This window comes from Salvia miltiorrhiza, chromosome 6 (assembly GCF_028751815.1).
Source record: "Salvia miltiorrhiza cultivar Shanhuang (shh) chromosome 6, IMPLAD_Smil_shh, whole genome shotgun sequence".
NCBI classification, from domain to species: domain Eukaryota; kingdom Viridiplantae; phylum Streptophyta; class Magnoliopsida; order Lamiales; family Lamiaceae; genus Salvia; species Salvia miltiorrhiza.
In genome coordinates this window covers 23,469,808-23,491,446 of record NC_080392.1, presented here as the reverse complement: position 1 = coordinate 23,491,446, position 21,639 = coordinate 23,469,808, and the positions used below count along the sequence as shown (strand labels likewise).

The 21,639-nt window shown below is 36.3% G+C and overlaps 1 protein-coding gene across 2 annotated transcripts; it reads right to left on the bottom strand.

Moving 5' to 3' along the window:
• Window positions 1–10,069: 10,069 nt before the first annotated feature.
• On the bottom strand, window positions 10,070–12,159 carry LOC130990391 (LOB domain-containing protein 25-like). 2 transcript variants are annotated; one of them, XM_057914630.1, is made up of 2 exons: window positions 11,808–12,159; window positions 10,070–10,687 (listed from the first exon to the last, which is right to left on the bottom strand). In XM_057914630.1, exon 2 carries the CDS (start codon window positions 10,668–10,670, stop codon window positions 10,212–10,214), a length of 459 nt encoding a protein of 152 aa, XP_057770613.1. In that variant the 5' UTR covers window positions 10,671–10,687; window positions 11,808–12,159; the 3' UTR covers window positions 10,070–10,211. The 2 variants fall into 2 exon arrangements, with proteins under 2 accessions (XP_057770613.1, XP_057770614.1); XM_057914631.1 differs by having other exon boundaries at window positions 10,070–10,674.
• Window positions 12,160–21,639: the final 9,480 nt, after the last annotated feature.

Sequence of the window (21,639 nt, the reverse complement as noted above, 5' to 3'; positions counted from 1 at the left end):
ATTTGCAAATCTCTTTTAGCTTTTTCATACCCTCGCGATGTTCCTCCTTCCATACGAATGGAACATCTTTCTTCAGTAGAGGAATGAAGATTTTCCTATGCTCTGCAAGATTTCTGATGAACATCCCTGCAAAGTTAACAACTCCCAGAAAGCTTTGGAGATGCTTCTTCTCCTTGAGATTCTCTGAAAATTTTTGGACCTTTTCCACAATATGATCTTGTAGAATTATCCCAGACTTATCGATCTCAATTCCCAGAAACTCTATCTTCTGGGTTGCCACGACTGCCTTCTTTTCAGACAGCACCAATCCTTCTTGTTGACAAACCTCCGCAAAGATTTTCAGATGCCTGACATGTTCATGAATGTCTTTTGATGCAATAAGAATCAATATAAACAAACATGAATGAAGAATAATCCTTAAAAAGATTATCCATCTTCTTTTGGAATATCTGAGGCGCGTTGGCTAGCCCCATTGGCATGACATTCCAGACATAGTGTCCTTGTGGAGTTGAGAATGTTGTGAACTTCTTACTCCCCTCCTTCATACGAATCTGGTAAAATCCAGATTTGCAGTCAAATTTTGAGAATACCTTTGCACTTCTGATGCAGTTGATAAGGTGTTCTCTACTCGAGATGAAATATCCATCAAACTCAAGAATATCATTAATTTCTTTGTAATTAATGACCAATCTTGGCTTTCCTCGTTTGATCTCCCCATGATTTCTCACCAGAAATCCAGGACTAGTGCTGTAAGGCGAGTTCCCTGGTTCAATCAACTTGAAATCAAGGTGTTCCTTGATTATGTTCCTCATCCCCTGCTGGTCTTGAGTGTTCATCAGGATAGGTCTGAACCTTAGGAACTCATGCTCCTTTCCAGTTTTAACTTTCAATGTAGTTTTGAGCCGGTTCTTGTTCCACCATGCCAAAGGATTCTCGTGATAACACTTCTGGATTCTCCTCTTGATGTCGACTATGGACACCTGTTTTTCTTCCCTAATATCTTTGTGTGATATCAAGGAAACTTTAAGGATTTGTGTTTCCTCCTCGGAGAGATCTAGAAATTCCTCAGTTCTGCATTTGAGCAGAACATCTCTGAATCTCCGTTGATCCTTCATTTATGGTCTCCGGAGTCTGCCATCATCACCACGCTTGCTGCAGAATTTGACTGGCATCGATCAATTAAAAGCTCCTTCGAGCCTTTGCACAATGATTTTGTGGTCACAATTGGTTGTGAACACAAGCCTTCTGGCTTCATTGTCTTGTATATACCTTTTGAAGGTTTGTAGAAAATTGTTTCCGAACAAAATATCTACTCCTGTATCATGGAAATAGATGGGTGGAGTCTTAACCTTGTACCAAGGTGTTTGTCCTGCTTCGCCGATCAATATTTCTGTCTGTTTTACTCCTTTTGATAATAGCAAAATCTTCTTTGAGAAGTCCCTTCCCGTAATTCGAGGCAGTTCTTCTTCAACTTCTGTTGGAAAGACTCATCGTTTTGCTGTATAGATTACTGCTCCTAAATCAATATAAGCAGCAAAATATTCTGCTTTGAACTTCTCGTATAACATCCCCAAAGAGATGTAGATCGAGAATAGACTCGTCATTTTATCAGCAACTTCTTCTCGCCGATTGTGATCTCCACCCCACTTGCTTTCCTCGACCATGGTTGATAATTGTAAAGGAAATTTCATCCTAAGATCAGGACGTCAGCTTCTTGTCCTGGTTTTGCCCTAGATCTGGATCTCAAAGCCTCCAATCTCCAGAAATCCGATGTATCGATTGCTTTCTGAATTTGCCAAATAGTACAACGTGTTGCAAGGAAACTGATTTTTCCTTTCGATTGTATCAAACTTTGTGGAAACACTTCTCCATCCTTCAGGGCATTTGAGTTTCACTCTTATGCCTTGAGCTGGTGTTCCTGGATCGCCTTTCTCTCGTAGGAATGAGAGAAACTTCTTTCCAAAGGCCTTGAGGTCAGCCCATCTTCTTGGAATGATAGCCTTGGTGCTCCCAATCTAAGACTTTGATTATGTTTTAACATCTGCTTGTCTCCGACTTGGATGTCAATTTCCCTTATTTGTGGGATTTCGACTCGGTCCGGGCTAATTACCTTGGCCACCTCCTTCAATACTTCTGGGATTTCAATAAAATTCTTCCCCAGAAATAAATTCGTGTGGTGGGAATTTGATTAGGGCATATGATACTTGATATGTAATCGAGTATGACCTATTTCTTCCCGTTAATAGATCCTTCTTCTTGTAGTCCTGATAGAGTGTCAGGGCTCGGCTGAAGGCTGAATCTTGAATTTGTAATCCTCTTGGCGTAGAGGTTGCTTGAGAAAGCTCCTAGCACTGCATCTCTTGAATTTGTAATCCTCTTGTCACAAATTGCAATATCAATTGGTGTATCTGTCCCTAGTGAAAGGGAGGACTTGATCACCAACTGGATTGCTCCAATATGAATCTATTTCATCGCCTTAGCGACTTCTAGTTTCATTTTTGAGAGATCCCTCCACACATCTTCGGCTGGAATTAATTGGATCTCTACTTGGTTGTTCGTCATTTTTATTGGAAGCGCCAACTCCCCACTCGTTGTGCCGAAGAAGACAAGATGCTTCATTTTGAATGGACTCAAGCTTTGTAGAACTTGATCCAATCTTCCTCTTGAAAACCCTTGGAACGTTTGTATATCCATGGTTTTGTTCTTGATTTTAGCCACGAGTTTTTCCATCACCTTTTTCTGCAGGATCAGAGAATGGCTGGTATATCCATCCTGATCATCCTTTTGGAAGTGGATAACCTCGTCCTCCTTAGTCTGACTCGTCTCCGAATGATCCATCAGTCATGTCTGAATCTTCATAACTAAAGACTTCTTCCTGCTCGTATATACTCTCATCGGAGGATATATCTTCGAACCGATATACAAGTATCAATTCTTGGTTATAGATGGCATCTTCGATATCCGGTGTGGATTCGAATCTCTTCATCCCTCTTTTCTCGTTGTCGGGGCAGTTGGTAGAAATATGTCCCTTTGCACCGCACGTCCAGCAGTTGCAAACTTTGAAACTTTCATTTGTTTTGGCTTGGGTACGCCTGAAAGTTTTTCTCGTCGGGGTTCATTTTTTAGATGAAAACCCATCCCTCGATGGTCCGCTCCATTGGCCTGATGATTTATGCCTAATTGTTCTTAATTTGGGGGTTTGTTTGTGTTAAATTTAAGATTAATATTATGGAAGTTGGTGCGTTTATGAGTCTGTTTGATGTGTTGCAGGAGATTTTGATAAAATAGAAGAAATAATGATATTTTGGAGATTTTGTTCAGAAAGTGCGTATTTGGGCTCAAAGTGGTGCTATACTCTGTTGCCCTGCCAGCGCTGACAAGACCGTCAGCGCTGTCGTTCCATAGTCAGAGCTGAAATCCATAGTAGAGTAGATTTTCAGAGTCAGAGCTCAACAGCGCCAGAACTGACCAAGCTCGACAGAGCTGAACTTCTTATGCCAAAGCTGATCTAACGCCTCCAGAGCAGAATACATCTCCAGAGCAAACTACATCTACAGAGCAGACTACAATTTTACAGAGCTGAATATTCCAGAGCACACCGCATCCAGAGCTGACTACTCCGCTAGAGCTACCTAAATCGCCAGAGCTATCTACTCCGCCAGAGCTGTCTACTTAGCCAGAGATGTCTACTCTGCCAGAGTTGCCATGACTTTTCAGCGCTGCCAAGACTTGCCGAGCTCTGATCTCTCGTTACAATCTCCTGTGTGCGCACGACTCTATCTCTTAGGCCCAGTTTGGCTGGGCCGTTCTTGATTGACATTAGGGTTTGATGAAAGGGCAGTCTATATAAAGGGCTTAACGTTCATCATGAGAAAGATCATCCTTCAACCTTCAGAACAAGATAATCTTTCACCTTCGGCATCAAAATACTTTACGGTTTTTATAGTCTTTCATAGTTCTTTAGTTTTCATAGTTTTCGTTCTAAGTTAGTTTTCAATTCCGTTTTTGATTTAGTTCTTCGTTTCGAGTTGTAATCAAGTGACAGTGATTCGCTTCTCGTGACGATTTTGATATTTATTATTTACGTTAATTCCTTGCTTCTACTTGAATTATGTTTTGCTTTCAATTATGCAATTTCGTTTATGTCAATTAGATTAGAAGCTTTTAATTATAGTTGTTTAAATTCTTAGCGTAATAGCGTTTAAATTCTTAGTAGCTTTTACTTGATCGTTTAGTTCTGCCTAGGGTTTAATGGTTTATTTCTGCTTAAGTATTTATGTTTTGTTCTTTTCCGCCTAGTTAATTTTTAAGTTTAAGTTTCAAGTTGAGTTTTAATTACAAACATTAGTTTAATTCTTTTTCGCTTAGTTAATTCCACGTTTAATTTCAAGTTAAGTTTTAATTACAAGCTTTAGTTTAATTTTACAGTTTTCAATCCAAACTTTACTGCTTTTGCCGTGATATAATTAGAAGCCCTGTAAAATCTTTCTTGAGAGACGACTTGGGTCAACTTATCATGCTAGGATGTCCTTGTTCTATTGCAAGTCAATCTAGAGGTGTTTTAGGTTGAGTCACCTGACTTGTAAGATCGGGCTTTTTGCTTAGACCACATAGTTCTAGATCTCCAAGAACATTGCCTTGTTCTTGATTCTCTTTTATAGGGTTGGAACCTATTTTTATTCTTTTTCCTTCTTTGATACAATAATTCCCCATCAATTTCTGTTGGTAGGTTAATATTGTCGCAAATCAAAGGAGTTCCTTTGTTGATTTTTCTCAATTTCTTGAGATTCCTCTGGACTTTAGCCTGCTGGCACCATTCTGACAGCTTCTTATGGACATAGGACATTCTTCTTGATGTACTATCGAGAGAAAATGCTCCAAGTGACTTGTAATCGTTGATAAACATTTCCCTCCATGGACTTGGAAACTTTAGAAAGAAGAGATATATAGCGATTTGATCATCAACCAGCCCCATATGTGTATATAAGGCATATAAGCGTAGAAATTCATCGAGAGCTATTGGCTTCAGCACAACCAATCTCAAGCTATAGAGTGCTTGTTGGTATTTGATACGTTTTTCTTCTCCCGCACCTTCAAAGAATCCCATTTCAAGAAAGTGAACTCTGAGATATTCCGTTGCCTTTTCAAGAATTTCCCATGGAGATTCTTTGGCAAACAACTCATTCCTTTCGTGGGTTTTGATGTTGTCCCAAAACTATTTTGCCATTCCAGCAAAACTTGCCTCGAAGATTTTGATAAATTCGTCTTTATCATATTCTACTGTGGCAACCACGATCTTCATTGCTGATGCCCATTCATCAATGGGTGATTCCCAAATTTTAAAGCTTGCTTCGTCAATATTGAGAACTAACCCATATGGATGGATTGGCTCGAGTGTGGCCTTTTCTACAGGGGTTTCTTGTAGTCTGCGTCGTATTCTGGTCAGTTGGAGGCTGCCTGCTTCGTCACGAACTTCAGCCCTCCTAGAAATAGTAGGTGGATCTCCTTGTGGTGGGATTTCGGCCTTGGGCTCGAAACCTCCTTGGTTCATCTTTAGATCTACCATATTCAGGTTAGCAAATGATTCAGCTAACTCTTGTAGATCTTCTAGTCAGATTCTTTCGAGGTTATTCATGATTTTTTCCTCTCAAGAACCGAGCTATTTCTTCTGTCTGCAACTTTTTGGGTGCTGCATCAAGCGGTAGAGGATACGTCTGATCTTTGGACCATGAATTCCGAATTTTTTTGGAACATGGTTTTCGCCTTTCGATCTCCTCTACTTTTTTCTTGATATCTCGCAAGAGGATCAAGATTTCCTCTTGTTTGATTGATATACGGCTCATCTCAAGTGGTAGATCATATAGCTTGTTGCCATAGTATTCCACCGTCTTTTGAATCTCCCGTAATTCAATATTTACGGAAGAATCCGGCATGATAGGCTGGTACTTTGGATACACAGCTCCAGCTTTGTCCTTTTGTTCCATCAGTCATGAGATGGATGGATATCGACTCTGGTTTGTTCAATCGACACTCTGGTCTCGGCGATTTCCAGTAGGTGGTCCTGATAAGATCTGATACTCGTGATAATATCACGAATAATTTCTCCATATTTTCCTCGTCGAATATTCGTTACGAGGACTCGATTGTTCCAGTTTAGTTCGTCTAGTAGACGAGTGTTTTCTCTCTCCAAATGTTGGAGAGAATTCCTGTATGCCATACATCTCGGACAATCATCCGATTCCATAAATTTAAATGGAGTCTCCTCCCACATAGGTTAATTATATAATAAATTAAATATAATATAATTCCTCAATAAAAACCTGCTCTGATACCAATTTAGAAGCGCGGATTAATGTATAAGATGAAGTATAAAGAGAGATATAGTATAAGGGTATGAATGATATTTCACTATGAAATGGATATTTTTCATAGATGTTTTATAAAAGTGAATAGATTTAATAGATATATTATGAAAGTGGATATTAAAATTATTTAACCCTAAATATTCTACAAAAATCATATACAATGACATTCACTTTAATTTGATTTGTATACCTCCCTAGATACTCCCCCTCCACTAGCTTAGCTAGCCTACTACTTTTATGGGGGCCGGGGGCCATATATTAGTTAACATCAACATGTTTTTCCAATACCAACTCTTATTCAATGAACACTACATATTGTCATTTTCTACTGCACTTTCTAAAATAAAGCACAATTATTGTGGACTATTTATATATTGTTACCTGTCACGAAATCTAACTTTGTCCTTTGATTTACTTATAATTGTGGAGGCGTGAATTTTTTATTTTTTTATCGGGGTTATGGCCAAAAAATACACAAACTTTGAAAAAAATTGTAATTTTCATTTGAACTTTCAATTAAATTAAAATATACATGAATTTATATTTTTGTTGCGATTTTCACCTAAGTTTGACTTTCAACGAAATTAGAGCTTAATTGACCATCGGAACTTCACATAATTTTGGTCTAGCTTCTGATGATGATGAGTATTTAGAAGCTCGGAGGTCTAAGAAAGCAAAATTTAATATATTTGACTTAATTTCGAATGTCAATTAAGCTTCAATTTTGTTGAAAGTCAAGTTTAGGTGAAAATTGCAACAAAAATATAAATTCGTGTATTTTTCGACTTAATTAAAGGTTCGGGTGAAAATTACAACTTTTTTAAAAATTCATGTATTTTTTTGCCATGACCCTTTTTTTGTCCTTATGAATTGCATAAAATTGTATCAGAATTTTAAAATTTCGTCAAAGTAAACACTTATGTCACAATTGAACTAAGCTCTCATAAGGGCAGACCTATTGAGAGGCTATACCAAACCTTTTCTTATATTAAGTTTTAACTTATTAACATAATTTAAAATAATTTAAATAAAGTTATAGTGTCTATGAAGTGTGCGACGCGAGCCAAAAAATCAAACTGAATATTTCAATATTGTTCTTCCCCACTTCCTGTCTCGACTCCTTCGATCACCATCGTTGTATCAACATTATCGTCAAGTATTTTGAAGTACTAATTTTTAAGTTCACCTCATTATTAAAATTTGAATTTCGCCCCGTACACATATACATACATATGCATTCATTTATTTATATAAACTACCAATCAATCTCACAAGGCCGCTAATGGCAAAAATAAGACCCTAGGCGAAACAATAAAAATGGATATAAGGCCATTTATCTAAAATTATAATATACTAGAATAAATTACAATATAAAGTATTTCTTGGACGAATTAAGCATAAGTTTGATTAGTTACATCAAGATACAAGCAAATAATATTGCCGCTTAATTATGGATATTAGAAGAAAAGCAAACACTTCTAATCAAAATCTACAAATAAATATTGAGAAGACAAGGCATCAAAAAGATAATTATATCAATATAATTCATAAGCTGAAATTCTATCAACGCTTTCTAAATCGAACTATCAGGAGAGCAGTCTTGACAGTTATGTATATATAGGCTGATTGAAATTTACACAAATATTAAGAAAAATTATTAAAAATGAACATATATACATAAATTTCTTAATACCCTTGATGTTGATGTCTTTACTTGATTGAAAAGTTCTTCGCCAGCTTGGTATTTTTTGAAAAATTCTTCTAGCCGGTGGCTAGATCATCTAGTCTTCTGACCAGCCAAATCTAGTCGTACGAGCCAAATCTTGTTGTACGAACGACCAAATTATTTGACCGAGTGACTAAATGATCTAGCCATCTAATAACTCGATCAAATGATCTGGCCACCAGCTAAATGAACTTTTGACTGATAGGTGTCAAATCAATCTATTTTTTATATTTTTCTTACACATGATTTATAACGGATAATTGTCAAATCGATTAAATGTATAAGATTTTTCACAAAAAATCAAGTAAATTCATTAACATCAAAGGGTATTTAAGTGTTAAGCATAGAATGTTTGTGTTTATAAAATATGGCATTTTTCGTATGTAAGGCATTTTAAATTTTCACTTAATAAAAAATTGTTTTGGGCATGATATAATTTTATACTTAAAGATAGATGTTATAATTTTATATCACCTTATAAAAAGTGAAATAAATATATTATCATTTCAAAAAAAATAATTTTTTTTTATTTTAAATAATAAATTTATACATCGACAAAACCCAAACACATTCTAAAATGTTACACGTTAAGGAAGTTTTTTAGGAGGACTGGTTCTTTGAATCATTCATTCCATGCACAATCTATTCCCTCTTAGCTTTAATTTATATATTTTCCTTATATATATATATATATATATATATATATATATATATATATATATATATATATATATATGGGTGGGCTACCGTGAGAGCACATCTTAAAATAAGAAATAAGAGCAATTATTTTTAATGTGTGAATTTTATGTAGAACATATATGAATTCGCTGTATAAATATATGAATTGTGAAAAATAAATTTTTGCTACCTTTAGGATTCGAACTCAGGACCATAAATCCATCCAAAATAACGATTGTTTGATTCGACCTAGCCAGAAAAATAATATTAATTAACACACAAATTTGAACTAACACTTTCAGGACTCATCACCTAATATTTTCGATAAGATATATAAAACCTAATCAAATTAAATTGGAACACGTCTATACTATATTAAAACAGCAGTTTTCAATTAGAAATTGATTTCAATTTCAATGGAAATTTTGTGATTTCTTCCAAAAATTATGACTTATTGTATATATATATTCAAAAATTAAGTAACTAACTCAATTAAAATTGCATAACCCATAATTTTTTTAAAAAATGCACACCCCACGTTTAAAAAGAAAAATTGCATAACCCACGTTTATAATTCCATAATGAATTATATGTTTATATGTGTATATATACACAATTTATAAGGCATTGGTTATAAATAATTTATAAATTTATATTATATAATAATTTATAATATTAAGAAGATAATTTTCAATTTCAATTTGATTTCAAAATTAATAAGTGACAATTTTGTAGTTATAAAAAGTTGAAGTTTTATTTGTACAATATAATTTTTTCTTTGTGTTCTTATTTTTTAATATTATTTCTTTCTAAAATTGTGAAATTAAAATTATTTATAAAATATATCAAATTAAATATCATGATAAGAGCATTATTTTATGTAAATATTTGATTTAATATGGAGAGTTATATTTATTTAAAGATTAATGATTTTTAAAAATTCTCTCTCATCTCTCCTCTTTTTTTCAATAAATCAATTTTTTTCTATTTTATTCTTTTTACTTATTATTTACGCCTTTTCACAATATCAATTTTTATTATTGTGAATTTTTCTTTGTTTTTTTATTTTTTTAATATTCAACTCAAATATATTAAGTGAAAATTAAGTTTTTTCTTATATTTAATTGAGCTGGTATCAATTTATATATATATAAATATAAAAACGTTTTCCGTGCATTGCACGAGGTGCAAATGCTAGTATAAAAAAAGGTACGATTCAAGAGAATTCGTACTTATTGTGAGAATGGAAAATCACTTTAGTCCGTTCTATCACAAAGATTAACAGTAAATGCACCACATGAGTTCGAATAATATTTTTTTTTTCAAATGCCAACACATATATGTAATACCATATACATACACATAACATAGTCAATTTTACATATATACGTATGATTTTATGATTTGATCGTATACATAAATCTGCACACGACACATACATTTTAGATACCTCCATCTTCACCTTTCCCAGCCCAATAATCCGGTCCCGTATTCGGGTCGACAAAACCCGAGTTGTTTCCGGAAGACGGGGCTCCGTTTCCGGTTGCGAAGCGCATGATGTGAGCATTGGTGGCGTCGAGCTCCTGCTGAAGGGTGAAGACCTGGCGCTGAAGAATGGTGATGGCCCCCACACAGCCGTAGACGGGATCTTTCAGCCGAGCCTCGGCTTCGTAAGCCAGCGAGTTCACGGTGTCCTCGCGCTGGTGAGGCGGGATCTCGTTCAGCAGCTTGCTCACGTTGCCGGCGCCGAAGATCTTGTGCACGTTCACGAACTTCGTCGGCTCCTCCGCGGGGAAATACGCAGCGAAGATGCAGCCAGATAGGCATCTCCGCCGCAGGAATTTACAGGCGGCGCACGGAGGGCTTGAGTTGCTGCTCGAAGATGATGAAGAAGAAGCCATGATTCTGCAAAGCAAATCTATTCTAAATTGGTGAGATATTAGGTTTTTTTTAATAAATAAAATAGAATAAAATGTATGTAATATTACATGAGAGATATTGGTGCCTTAAGCATTATTTTTTGTTTTATTCATTTATTTTAATTCTAATTCTAATACATCAGAATTACAACTAAAGTCGCCAATGGGGCCTATCTCAAGTGGGAAAGTTGAGGTACCCAAAGCTTAGGTGTATTTTGGGTTCAATCCCGCTTATATATGTGCTGTGTAGTTTTTCCACTTTTGTGTGGATAATGTTCACACTTTTGTGTGGTGTAGATTTCTCAATTTTGTGTTGATAGTGGTCCCACCTTTATGTGGTGTAGAGATCCTGTCTGTTACTTATTTGATTATAAAAAAATATTATTAAAGTTATTAATTTAACATTATATAAAAAATCAATGCTCGATTTGTTCATTTTCCTCTAACCTCAAATAAATTAATGAATAAAAGAACAAAATTGCTTTGATTTCTATGTAATTGAAATTAATGACTTCAAGTAATTCTAAAAAAAATAAAAAGTAATGACTTCAATAATCATTTTTGAGGTATTTGAATGGAGAAGATAAGGGTACTACTCATACTTACAAGCTCCAATTCTTTTCAAATCGCCCACAATTAGTTAATCGCACTGTAATCTTGGAAACAATATATACAGATTAATTTATAGTATGTTCTTTAATTAAATGATACACATACACACACGGAGTTTTGGAGCTGTTCCGATCGGCAGAAAAGAAAAAAGATAAAGAACCTAAACAAATTAATTAATGATAAAATTATGAACATTAGCATTATTCAATTTATTTGAGAACCTAAAAGAACTGCAATGAAAAAACAAGTTCAAAAATGTAAAATTGAGCACGATTCTGAAACATCTTTGTAATTGATCTAATTAAATACCCTGAAAATTTTGTAAGAAGATTCAAACGGAACACAGGAATTTTTATGTAGCTAAATTCATATCGTTATTTTTTTACTAGATGATCAGCTTCATCTTTTCGCACCTTTAATTCTTAATAAAATTAAACCAGTCAAGATTCGGCCACCAAATATTCAACAAAATTAATGGATCTAAAGCAAGACTTAATTAATACACACCTCCTTAGTTGGATCTCTTTGTCTCTTGAAAAACCTCCCCTTTTGAGAAATCGTAGGAAACGGCAGCTAGTTTATGTGGATCTTGGATCTTCTGCCACTGTAAGATATTTCAAACCTCGTATTATGAATATTCATTCTTAATGTCAGTGAAACTTATATATATGTGTGTTTATATAGTGGTGAAGAGAAATTAATTATTAAGAGTACAAAAAGTTGAAAAACCCTAGAACCGAAAGTGGAGACATATGGTTATATTTTGTACAGTAATTATCTGAAGATGAAGATGGTGACATATATACATACATGTCTATATATATAGAAAGAGAGGGGGGATCACGAAGGTAATTGATGCAAAAGCGAATTAAAGCTTCAATTAATCGTAATTAATTAACATAATGTTGATCGTGACTCTCCGCTTAATTAAATAAATCAAATGATGAGCTAAATCTAGGGGGACAAAAATCTATACTAGACAACTTTGAATTTAAAAATCAATTTCATTGAATTGGTGGCAGTTTTGTAAATAAAATAAAATTAAAGGATTATTTATATCGTGGCAATTTTGCAATTAATTAGCATAAATTGTAGGATTATTTGTATCCGTTGAATTGAAATTTTATTGAAAGAAAGACGAAAAGAAAAAACCTAAGAAACCCTTAAAAGCACAAAAAAACAGACAAATGGTCGAGCCTTGCTAAAACTTCTTTAAAGAAAGCCCAAAAAGAAAAGCCTTAAAGAGAAAAAAGAGTACCCGTCTAAGTACAATAAAAAAAATCCGGACAAGAGCAAAGGAGGGAGAGCTAAGTTGATGAGGCTTCTTCGGGAACTCCGGTCAAACCATCGCCCCCCAAGTAACCCCGGCTCTCGCAGACCAAATGAAACAAAAAAACTCAAATTAAGCAAAACATGTATTATCTTTTTTTCTATTCTTTTTTCTATCTTTCCTATAATTTTATTATTTATTTTCATGAAAATATATGCAGCAATTTTTTTACGAAATTAAAGTCACTGAAATAAAATTAAATATATATGAAAATAATGAAAATAGATATAATATATGAAAAGAATACGTAAATACATTATAATGTTGCGTATATCAATATCTATATCTATATATAAAAACAACTTTGACTTTTCGAAAATAGTAATTGTGATTATTCATCTTATTTGCAAAAAAAAATTTAAAAAAATTAATTTTATGAAATATTAAAGTTTTTATTTTGTTAATATATTACTCTATTCTTTTTATAGTACAACTATGAATATTATATAAAATTAAATATTTTAAAATTTATTATATTTAGATTTTTTTAATTTAATTATATATATATATATATATATATATATATGTAGGGGAGGGCTAAAATAAAAACACTTCTTAAAATATAAAATATAAATAATTTGCAGTCCTTAGATCATCAAGATCTACGGTTGATTCGTAACCTTGTTGGATGAATTCGTGGTCCTGAGTTCGAATCCCAAAGGTAGCAAAAATTTATTTTTCACAATTCGTAACCATGTTGGATGAATTCGTAATCCTGTTGGATAAAATTCGTACATTAAAAAACGTTTATATTTATATTTTAAAAAGTGTTTTCATTGTAGCCATCCCCATGTATATATATATATATATATATATATATATAGAAAGTTAAACAGAGAATGCTAAATATTTAGAGAATAGAGAATTCGCGAAATAAAAACGAACAGATCTACAATTTTTATGAACAAATCAATGTACCGCATGAACAGCAATTTGCCCCGGGTTCGAATCCTGCTGGTGGCGAGTTTTTCTCTTTTTTCACTAAATACGTCTGTTCGTTAGTTATGTTGATCTGTTCGTAAAATGTATAGACTTGTTCAAAATGAAATATATAATAATTCTCTGTTTAACTTGACCCTATATATATATATATATATATATATATATATATATATATATATATTATTTAAACTATAATATTACCGTGCATCGTAGGAAGGGCAACTCTAATTTTTTTTTTTTTTGATGAAAATACTAAAATAAATAAATAACGAAAAAAGTGTACAAAAGAACTTGGGCATACCCAAGGGAGTACAAGTCTCCAAGTCTCAAGTGAGAAAAGGAGACGAAAAAGAGAATGCTAAACCTAAAAGGCTAGCAAAAGTACAAACTTGGCACATCCTTTGCAAAAGGACGGTGCCATAAAAGGGTACAACTCAGGCCCTATAGATTTGGAACGCTTGTATTGGCCTGCAGTTTTGGAATTTCTACTCTGGATCAGCAGCTATGGGGCTTAAGCTCAGGAGCATCAGCTTAATAGCTTGAGCGCTAGAACCTCCGCTCTGGAACAACAGCTGTTGGGAACATCAGCACTGGAGCATCGACTCTGGCACTACAGTTCTGGAGCAATTGGTCAGGAAGTACAATTCCGCTACGGAACTTCTGCTCTGGGGCTCATCTCTGAATCTTCAGCTCTGGAATGATAGCTCTGGAGTGATGACTCTTGGAACGATAACTATACAGCTCTGGAGTTTTCAGCACACATAAAGACTCTGGAAACTCAGCTCTGGAAAGTCAGCTCATGAGTGTTAACTCTGGGGTATCAGCTTTGGAGCACGGGACTTCGCTGCACTGGCAAAGGACTTCGCTGCTCTGGCACGGGACCTCGCTGCTCTGGCACGGGACTCCGCTGCACTGGCACAGGAATACGCTGCTCTGGCATCGGGACTTCGCTGCTCTGGAACGGGATTACGCTTCACTGTCATCGGACTTCGCTGCACTGGCAAGGGACTTCGCTGCTCTGGCACGGGACTTCGCTGCACTGGCATGGGACTCCGCTGCTCTGGCACGGGACTCTGCTGCTCTGGCACGGGATGCTTTGGCATAGGACTTCGCTGCTCTGGCCCGGGACTTCGCTGCTCTGTCGCAGGACTTCGCTGCTTTGGCATGAGAATTCTCTGGCACGGGACATTGCTGGCACGGGACTTCGCTGGCACGAGACTTCTCTGGCGACTCTAATTTTAATTAAACGGTTGGTGCATGTGAGATTGTTTAACAAATTCTGAATATGAACAGTTATAAGTAATACAGTAATTTTAATATGTAAAGGTATTTCTGAGATGTCACTGCAATAAAATATAAAATGCTCCATTAATTAGTGTCATGATTTTTGAAGAATTATACTCTCTCCGTCCCGTTAATAATGGTACGTTTTTCTTTTTGGATTGTCCCGCTATTGATGGCACGTTTCATATTTTGGAAAAAATAAAGGAGTAATTAATGTTAATTAAAACCTAATTAAAAGCCTAATTAAAACATCTTTGAAACCTACCCTCACTCTATCTCTCTCTCTCTCCCGATTACTCTCTCTTTCTCACCCTCGCCGCCTCACCCTCCTCCACGGCGATGGCGCGGCGACTCCGCGTCCACCCACCCTCCTCCGCCGCCTCCACCCTGTCTCAGGTAACCCCATTCTTTCTCTCTCTTTCGAGATCTATTTCTCCCTGCCCTCTCTCTGCTCTCCCTCTCGATCTCCCTTTATCTCTTGTTTCCGGCGGCCGCTGTGAGTCGGGGCGGCGCATGCAGCACCGGCCGCCGCCGCCGCCTCTGCTCCCTCTTTCTTCCTCGCTCACTCCGCCTCCATGTCCGTCTCAGATCTAGCTCTCACTTTATCTTACTCTCTATCTTACACAGCGCTGTCGGAGTGCGCGACGGCGGAGTGCGCTGCCCACATCGACTTCACCACCTCCTAGCGCTCGTAGCAGCGGCGACGATGGAGCAGCGGCGACGGCGGAGTGCTCCACAGACTCCAGCGACTTCACAGACTTCACACCCCTCTCTGTAGAAGAACCGAGCCCTAGATCCCCAATGTTCCCACTCGATTTCAGGTGACGATAGTCGCGCCCCTGCCTCTCTCTCTCTTTCACTCCCTCATCATGCCGGATGGATAGCAGCTAGTGAATATGGTTCTTGAATTTCGATTTTTAGTTTTTGAATTTGTTGATTTTTGGTTATAGAAATTGTTGGAATTTTTAGTTTTGAGTAATTTGAATTTTTCAAATTATGTTGCTGTGATCTTGTTGCAGAAGAAAGAAAAGTCGAAAATGTTGCTAAATCTTGTTTCAGATTTTTTGAAAATTTTGGCTGTGATCTTGCTGCAATCTTTGCTGCGATCTTGTTAATTCACTTAACTTGCTTCTCCTTAATCTTGTTGCAATCTTGCTGTGATCTTGCTACAATCTTGCTGCAATCTTTGCTGAAATTTTTAGAAACAATTAATAATTCCTTAATCACAAATACCACACTCCTTATTCACTTAACTTGCTTCTCCTTAATCTCCGTGCCGAAAAGAAACGTGTCATTATTAACGGGACGGAGAGAGTATCATCCAAATAAGTTTCATTAAATAAAATTGTGTTAAAATTAATAGGATTATATTTTTTCTTCTTCCTATTATTATTATTATTATAATAGAACATCAGAAAATATACAATTTACCGGAGCTATATACTATTTTCTATATATAGCTCCTTCAATTTCTATTATATTTCTCCTTTTAGTTTTTATAAATTTTCTAATAGGACAAAACACATCAAACTTTGCTTTTTCATGTCTGATTAAATTAGTACGATTTTATCGCTTTTGCAAGCGACAAAATTTGACAAATGGAAAATTAGCCCCATGACTCCATGAGGTCACATGAATTTCCTATTTTATTTTTATTTTTTGCAATGGTAATAATAATGTTTTAGCAGTACTGTTTATGCATAAAATAACATAAAGTTAAATGCGCATGATGATAATTCACAATATTTTACAAATTACAATCACAATTGATTGATGTGATTCCACCTGCATAAAGTAGTTTTGTAAGTTAATTGTAGTTTTCTCACGACAAATTACATTTTTTTTTATTATAATGAATCCAAATGTATAGAACTCTTAATTTAATTACGTTGAACATACTGCACTTGTGCAGCCAATGCTAACAACTTTTCATATAGCAAAAAGCAAAGAGAATGTCGGCAGTTTGCTGCTGGTTTAATTAGTTAGTTAATTAAGACTGAGTATACTATAAATCATATTAAATGATAGAGTTTAATTTAAAATCACCAATAATTCAAGGGAATTTCGCATTTTCTTTTATCATACTTTTAGTTTACTTTATTATTTACTTTATTTGTTTTTGCTCTTGCCGACAAGTCACTTGAAAGAAAAGAACGCACACCAATATCTAGATAAGCATCGTCATTACTGTACATGATAATTAAACACGAGATTAGAACACATCATATCAAAAGAAAAAAGAAAAAAAGGTGCGAAACATTATAGGGAATTATAAAATTAACTGCTCTCATCTAAAACTGGTTTCTCTATTTCCTTTTATAGATATAATTAATGTCAAGATTTGATTAATTGCATACAAATATGGAATATGGAAGTGTGATCATATTTCCTTTGGAAGTGGAATATTATTCATGTCACGTGGCATCACCAAATTTTATCTCTCAATTCTTTTTTATTTGTAATCATTCATAATATATGGAGTAATTAATTTTTAAATTATGTATTTTAATTTTTTATTTATATTTAATTCTTTAATAATTTCAAAACACCACCTTATGCGCTTACATGATGTTATATCTATTTATTTTAAGTTCTCATAATATATTTAACTTATTTATTTATTTATTGAAAGAGCAATTATTTTATTAAAGATTTGTATTGAATTCATGAATTATTCTTCATGGTTGATTGATCATAAAATAATTAAAACATTTGTCTAACGATAATTATTTTTCATCACTTTCAATTTGTCCAGCCAAACCATAAATATAATACGATTACGAATTCGGACTCCCCCCTTAATATGAGGTTACACTTTTCAATTTGTCTAGCCAAACCATAAATATAATATGATTACAAATTCAAACTCCCCCCTTAATATGAGGTCATATGTGACATCTCCCTCATCTTCTCTCAAATTTATCTATATATTATTAATGCTTGCTTTCTGACTTTGAGATTTTCTTAAGAGGGACACTACAAAAAAATGCGTAAATAGCGACGAAAAATAGCGACGGCGGCGTCAAAAACGGCGACCCGCCTTTTGCCTATTACCGGCGCATTACCGACGGCAAAACAGCCGCCGCTAATTAGCGGTGGTTGCGCCGTCGCTAATTTAAATATATATTAATTTAAATATATATCATTTATTACCAACGGCAATTGCCGTCACTATTTACCGGCGGCATCCGGCCGCCGCTAATCACCACTGCCGGTGACATCTGGCGATAGCACCACCGCCGTCCGGCCAAAATTACCGACGGCGGTTCCGCTGCCGCTAATTACCGACGGTAATTGCTAACCGTCGGTAATTAATTCTTTTTTTTTTTCAGCTTTTTTTTCATTTATCATCTAATAAGTTGGTCAAAGATAATAATACAAAAATATTAAAAATAAATATAGGGGAAATAGCACTAAAATCCTTGTGGTTTCGCGAAATTCGCATATTTCCCTTGACCTTCAAAAGGTAATGATAAAATCCTTAATCGTTGCTCCGATTTTCGTTTTTCCCTTAAGTGACGTTTTTTGGCCATTAATTAGATGACGTGTCACCAACGTGGCACACTTATGCTGAGTAGATTAATTAGAAGCTAAACGACGTCGTTTTGCGTCTAACATAATAGTGTCAAAATCCCTAAAGTTTGTCACGATTCTCGTTTTTCCCTTGACCTTAAAATGATATTTTCTCGCCGTTTTGCAGAGCTTCTTGTTGAGGGTGTTTGGTTTGGTTGAGGGAACAAGGCGGTCGGCGATTGTGTGTCGTCGTCTGACTTAGGGGCAGAGTTGAGAGAGATGAGGGAGGCTGGGGTCGGCGGCGGCGGTGTCGCTGCGATGCCCAGCCAAGGGCGGATGGGAGAGGACAGAGAGGGAGATTTAGAGGGTGTTTCAGTTTGAGGGAGTACAGACGAAGGACGAGGCCGACGCTCCTCGCTGGAGTTATATCGGTGGTCGCCTCGTGCTTGTGTGTCCGCGGCGGTCGGAGAAGAAGAGAGGAGAGGGGATCTGTAAAGAGGGGAGAGAGGAGTTAGCGGGAGAGAAGTGTCCTGGTTGCGGCGACCGGAGGAGAAGAGAAGAGAGGGGGTATGTAAAGATATGAGAGAGAGGTTAGCGGGAAAGAGGCAGCCTGGTTGCGGCGGCTGGAGGAGAAGTGAGAAGAGGGGATCTGTAAAGAGATGAGAGAAGGGTTAGCGGGAGAGAGGCGACCGGCGGCTTGGTCACGGCGGCCGGAGGAGAAGAGAGGAGAGGGGCAAATCATCTCTGAAGAACCCTAATTTTATTTAAAATGCCGACGTTTAATGTTCTCGCTTAAACACAGTCAGCAATTCGCTGAAAATTTAATCCTACGTGAATTTCCGACAGCCATGTAAGCATAAGTTTAGGAGCCGGTCAATTTTATGGGAAAAATAAGAATTGGGATTAAGTTTAAGAATTTAATCACTACCTTTTGAAGCTCAAAGGAAATATGCGAATTTCGCGAAATCACAAGGATTTTGGTGCTATTTCCCCTTAAATATATATTGAAATACAAGTGAAAATTTAAACATTGATTATTACTAATCTAAGATATTACTTAAGAATTCAAGATTCTTAGTAAGAATCTTATAATTATAACTTAAGAGTGTTAATTTGATTAGTGATTCACTCATCAATCATCACTATTAATTATAACTTAAGAATGTTAATTTGATTAGTGATTCACTCATCAATCATCACTAATCTAATATTATTACTAAGCATTCAAGATTCTTAGTAAGAAACTTATAATTATAACTTAATAATGTTAATTTGATTGGTGATTTACTCATCACTCGTCACTCATCACTCATCACTAATCTAATATTATTACTAAGAATTCAAGATTCTTAGTAAGAATCTTATAATTATAACTTAAGAATGTTAATTTGATTAGTGATTCACTCATCAAATATCACTAATTTAATATTATTACTAAGAATTCAAGATTCTTAGTAAGAATCTTATAATTATAACTTAAGAATGTTAATTTGATTAGTGATTCACTTATCAATCATCACTAATCTAATATTATTACTAAGCATTCAAGATTCTTAGTAAGAAACAATTAATTATAACTTAAGAATGTTAATTTGATTAGTGATTCACTCATCACTCATCACTAATGTAAGATATTACTTAAGAATTCAAGATTCTTAGTAAGAATCTTATAATTATAACTTAAGAATGTTAATTTGATTAGTAATTCACTCATCAATCATCACTAATCTAATATTATTACTAAGCATTCAAGATTTTTAGTAAGAAACTTATAATTATAACTTAATAATGTTAATTTGATTGGTGATTGGGGTTTTAGGTATACTTGACCCGACTCGACCTGATACCTGATCGGGTTTAGGTAGGGCTGGGAATCGGGTCGGGTTCGGGTACCCTACCCGAAAAAATCGGGTACCCGAACCCGAAAATACCCTAAACTCACTACCCGACCCCGACCCCGAATTTGAAATCGGGTACCCTAATACCCGACTCGGGTACCCGAGTCGGGTATTCGGGTACCCTAATACCCGATAGTTTTTACACCATTCCCCTAAATCGAGCCAATTCAAAGCAGATCAAGAAAGCTCAAATGAATTCAGTCGAAATTTCCCAAATGAATTCAGTCGAAATTCCCCATTCCCCAAATGAATTCAGTCGAAATTCCCCATTACCCGATAGTTTTTACGCCATTCACCAAATGAATTCAGTCGAAATTCATACAAATCATATAAAACCATACATAGAAAATCTGTATTTAAAAAAAAAAAAGATGCGAAGAAGAAGAAGAGAAGGCGTAGCTCGGCGAACCGACGGCGGCGGAACGAAGGGGCTACTGGAGCGCCGACTGGGAGCGATTGGGCGACGGTCGTGGCTGGGAGAGACTCGGAGCGAGCTCCTCACCGGCGACTGACTCTGGTCTGGGCGATGACGGGCGGCGAGGGGCGCCGACTCATCGGAGACGGGAGACCGAGATTGGGAATTTGGGACTTCAATTTCAAATGGGAAAGGGCCGAAAGGGGCGAGGGGCGACGGCGAGTGGGGCGGCCGGCCGGGGTTGGACGTGAGAGCCGAGACCGTGACTAGGGCTGGGAGTTCTTCACAGTTCAGTAACTTGGGAAATGGGAAATGGGAACTTGGGAAATGGGAAATGGGAAGGGGCGGCCGAAGGGAAGGGATTCAAGGGAAAGTCAAACTTGGGAAATGGGAAGGGATTCAAGGGCCGAACTTAAATAAATTAATTCGGGTATTTTGGGTATACCCGATACCCGATTTTCTAACACCCTAAATACCCGATCCCGACCCCGAACCCGAATTTTTCGGGTATCGGGTACCATATACCCGATTTTTTCGGGTCGGGTATCGGGTACCCGATTACCCGATCCCGAAATTCCCATCCCTAGGTTTAGGGTACCTGATACCCTAGAAATTAGGGTATCGGGTCTGGATCAAGTAATAGGAGTGTGAGAAATTCGGGTATCGGGTATACCCGATTAGGTATCAGATATATTGATATACACGAGATTATAGAAAAAAAATTCTCTTGAACATGATGCGACTCCAGTCTCCCTCCCCGATTCGCTGGCACCGCTGCTGCTTCTCTCTGAACATCTTCGAATATCTCTCGGACGCGATGTGATTCCAGACTCTCTCTCTCTCTCTTTTCCCGTGATTCATCGGTCTCCGCTATCCAGCGCCAACACGCAAGGTTGCACGACCTTTGAGGGCCAGCTCTCAGCCCCGTTGCTTCCTGCCTCTACCTCCAACTCTCGG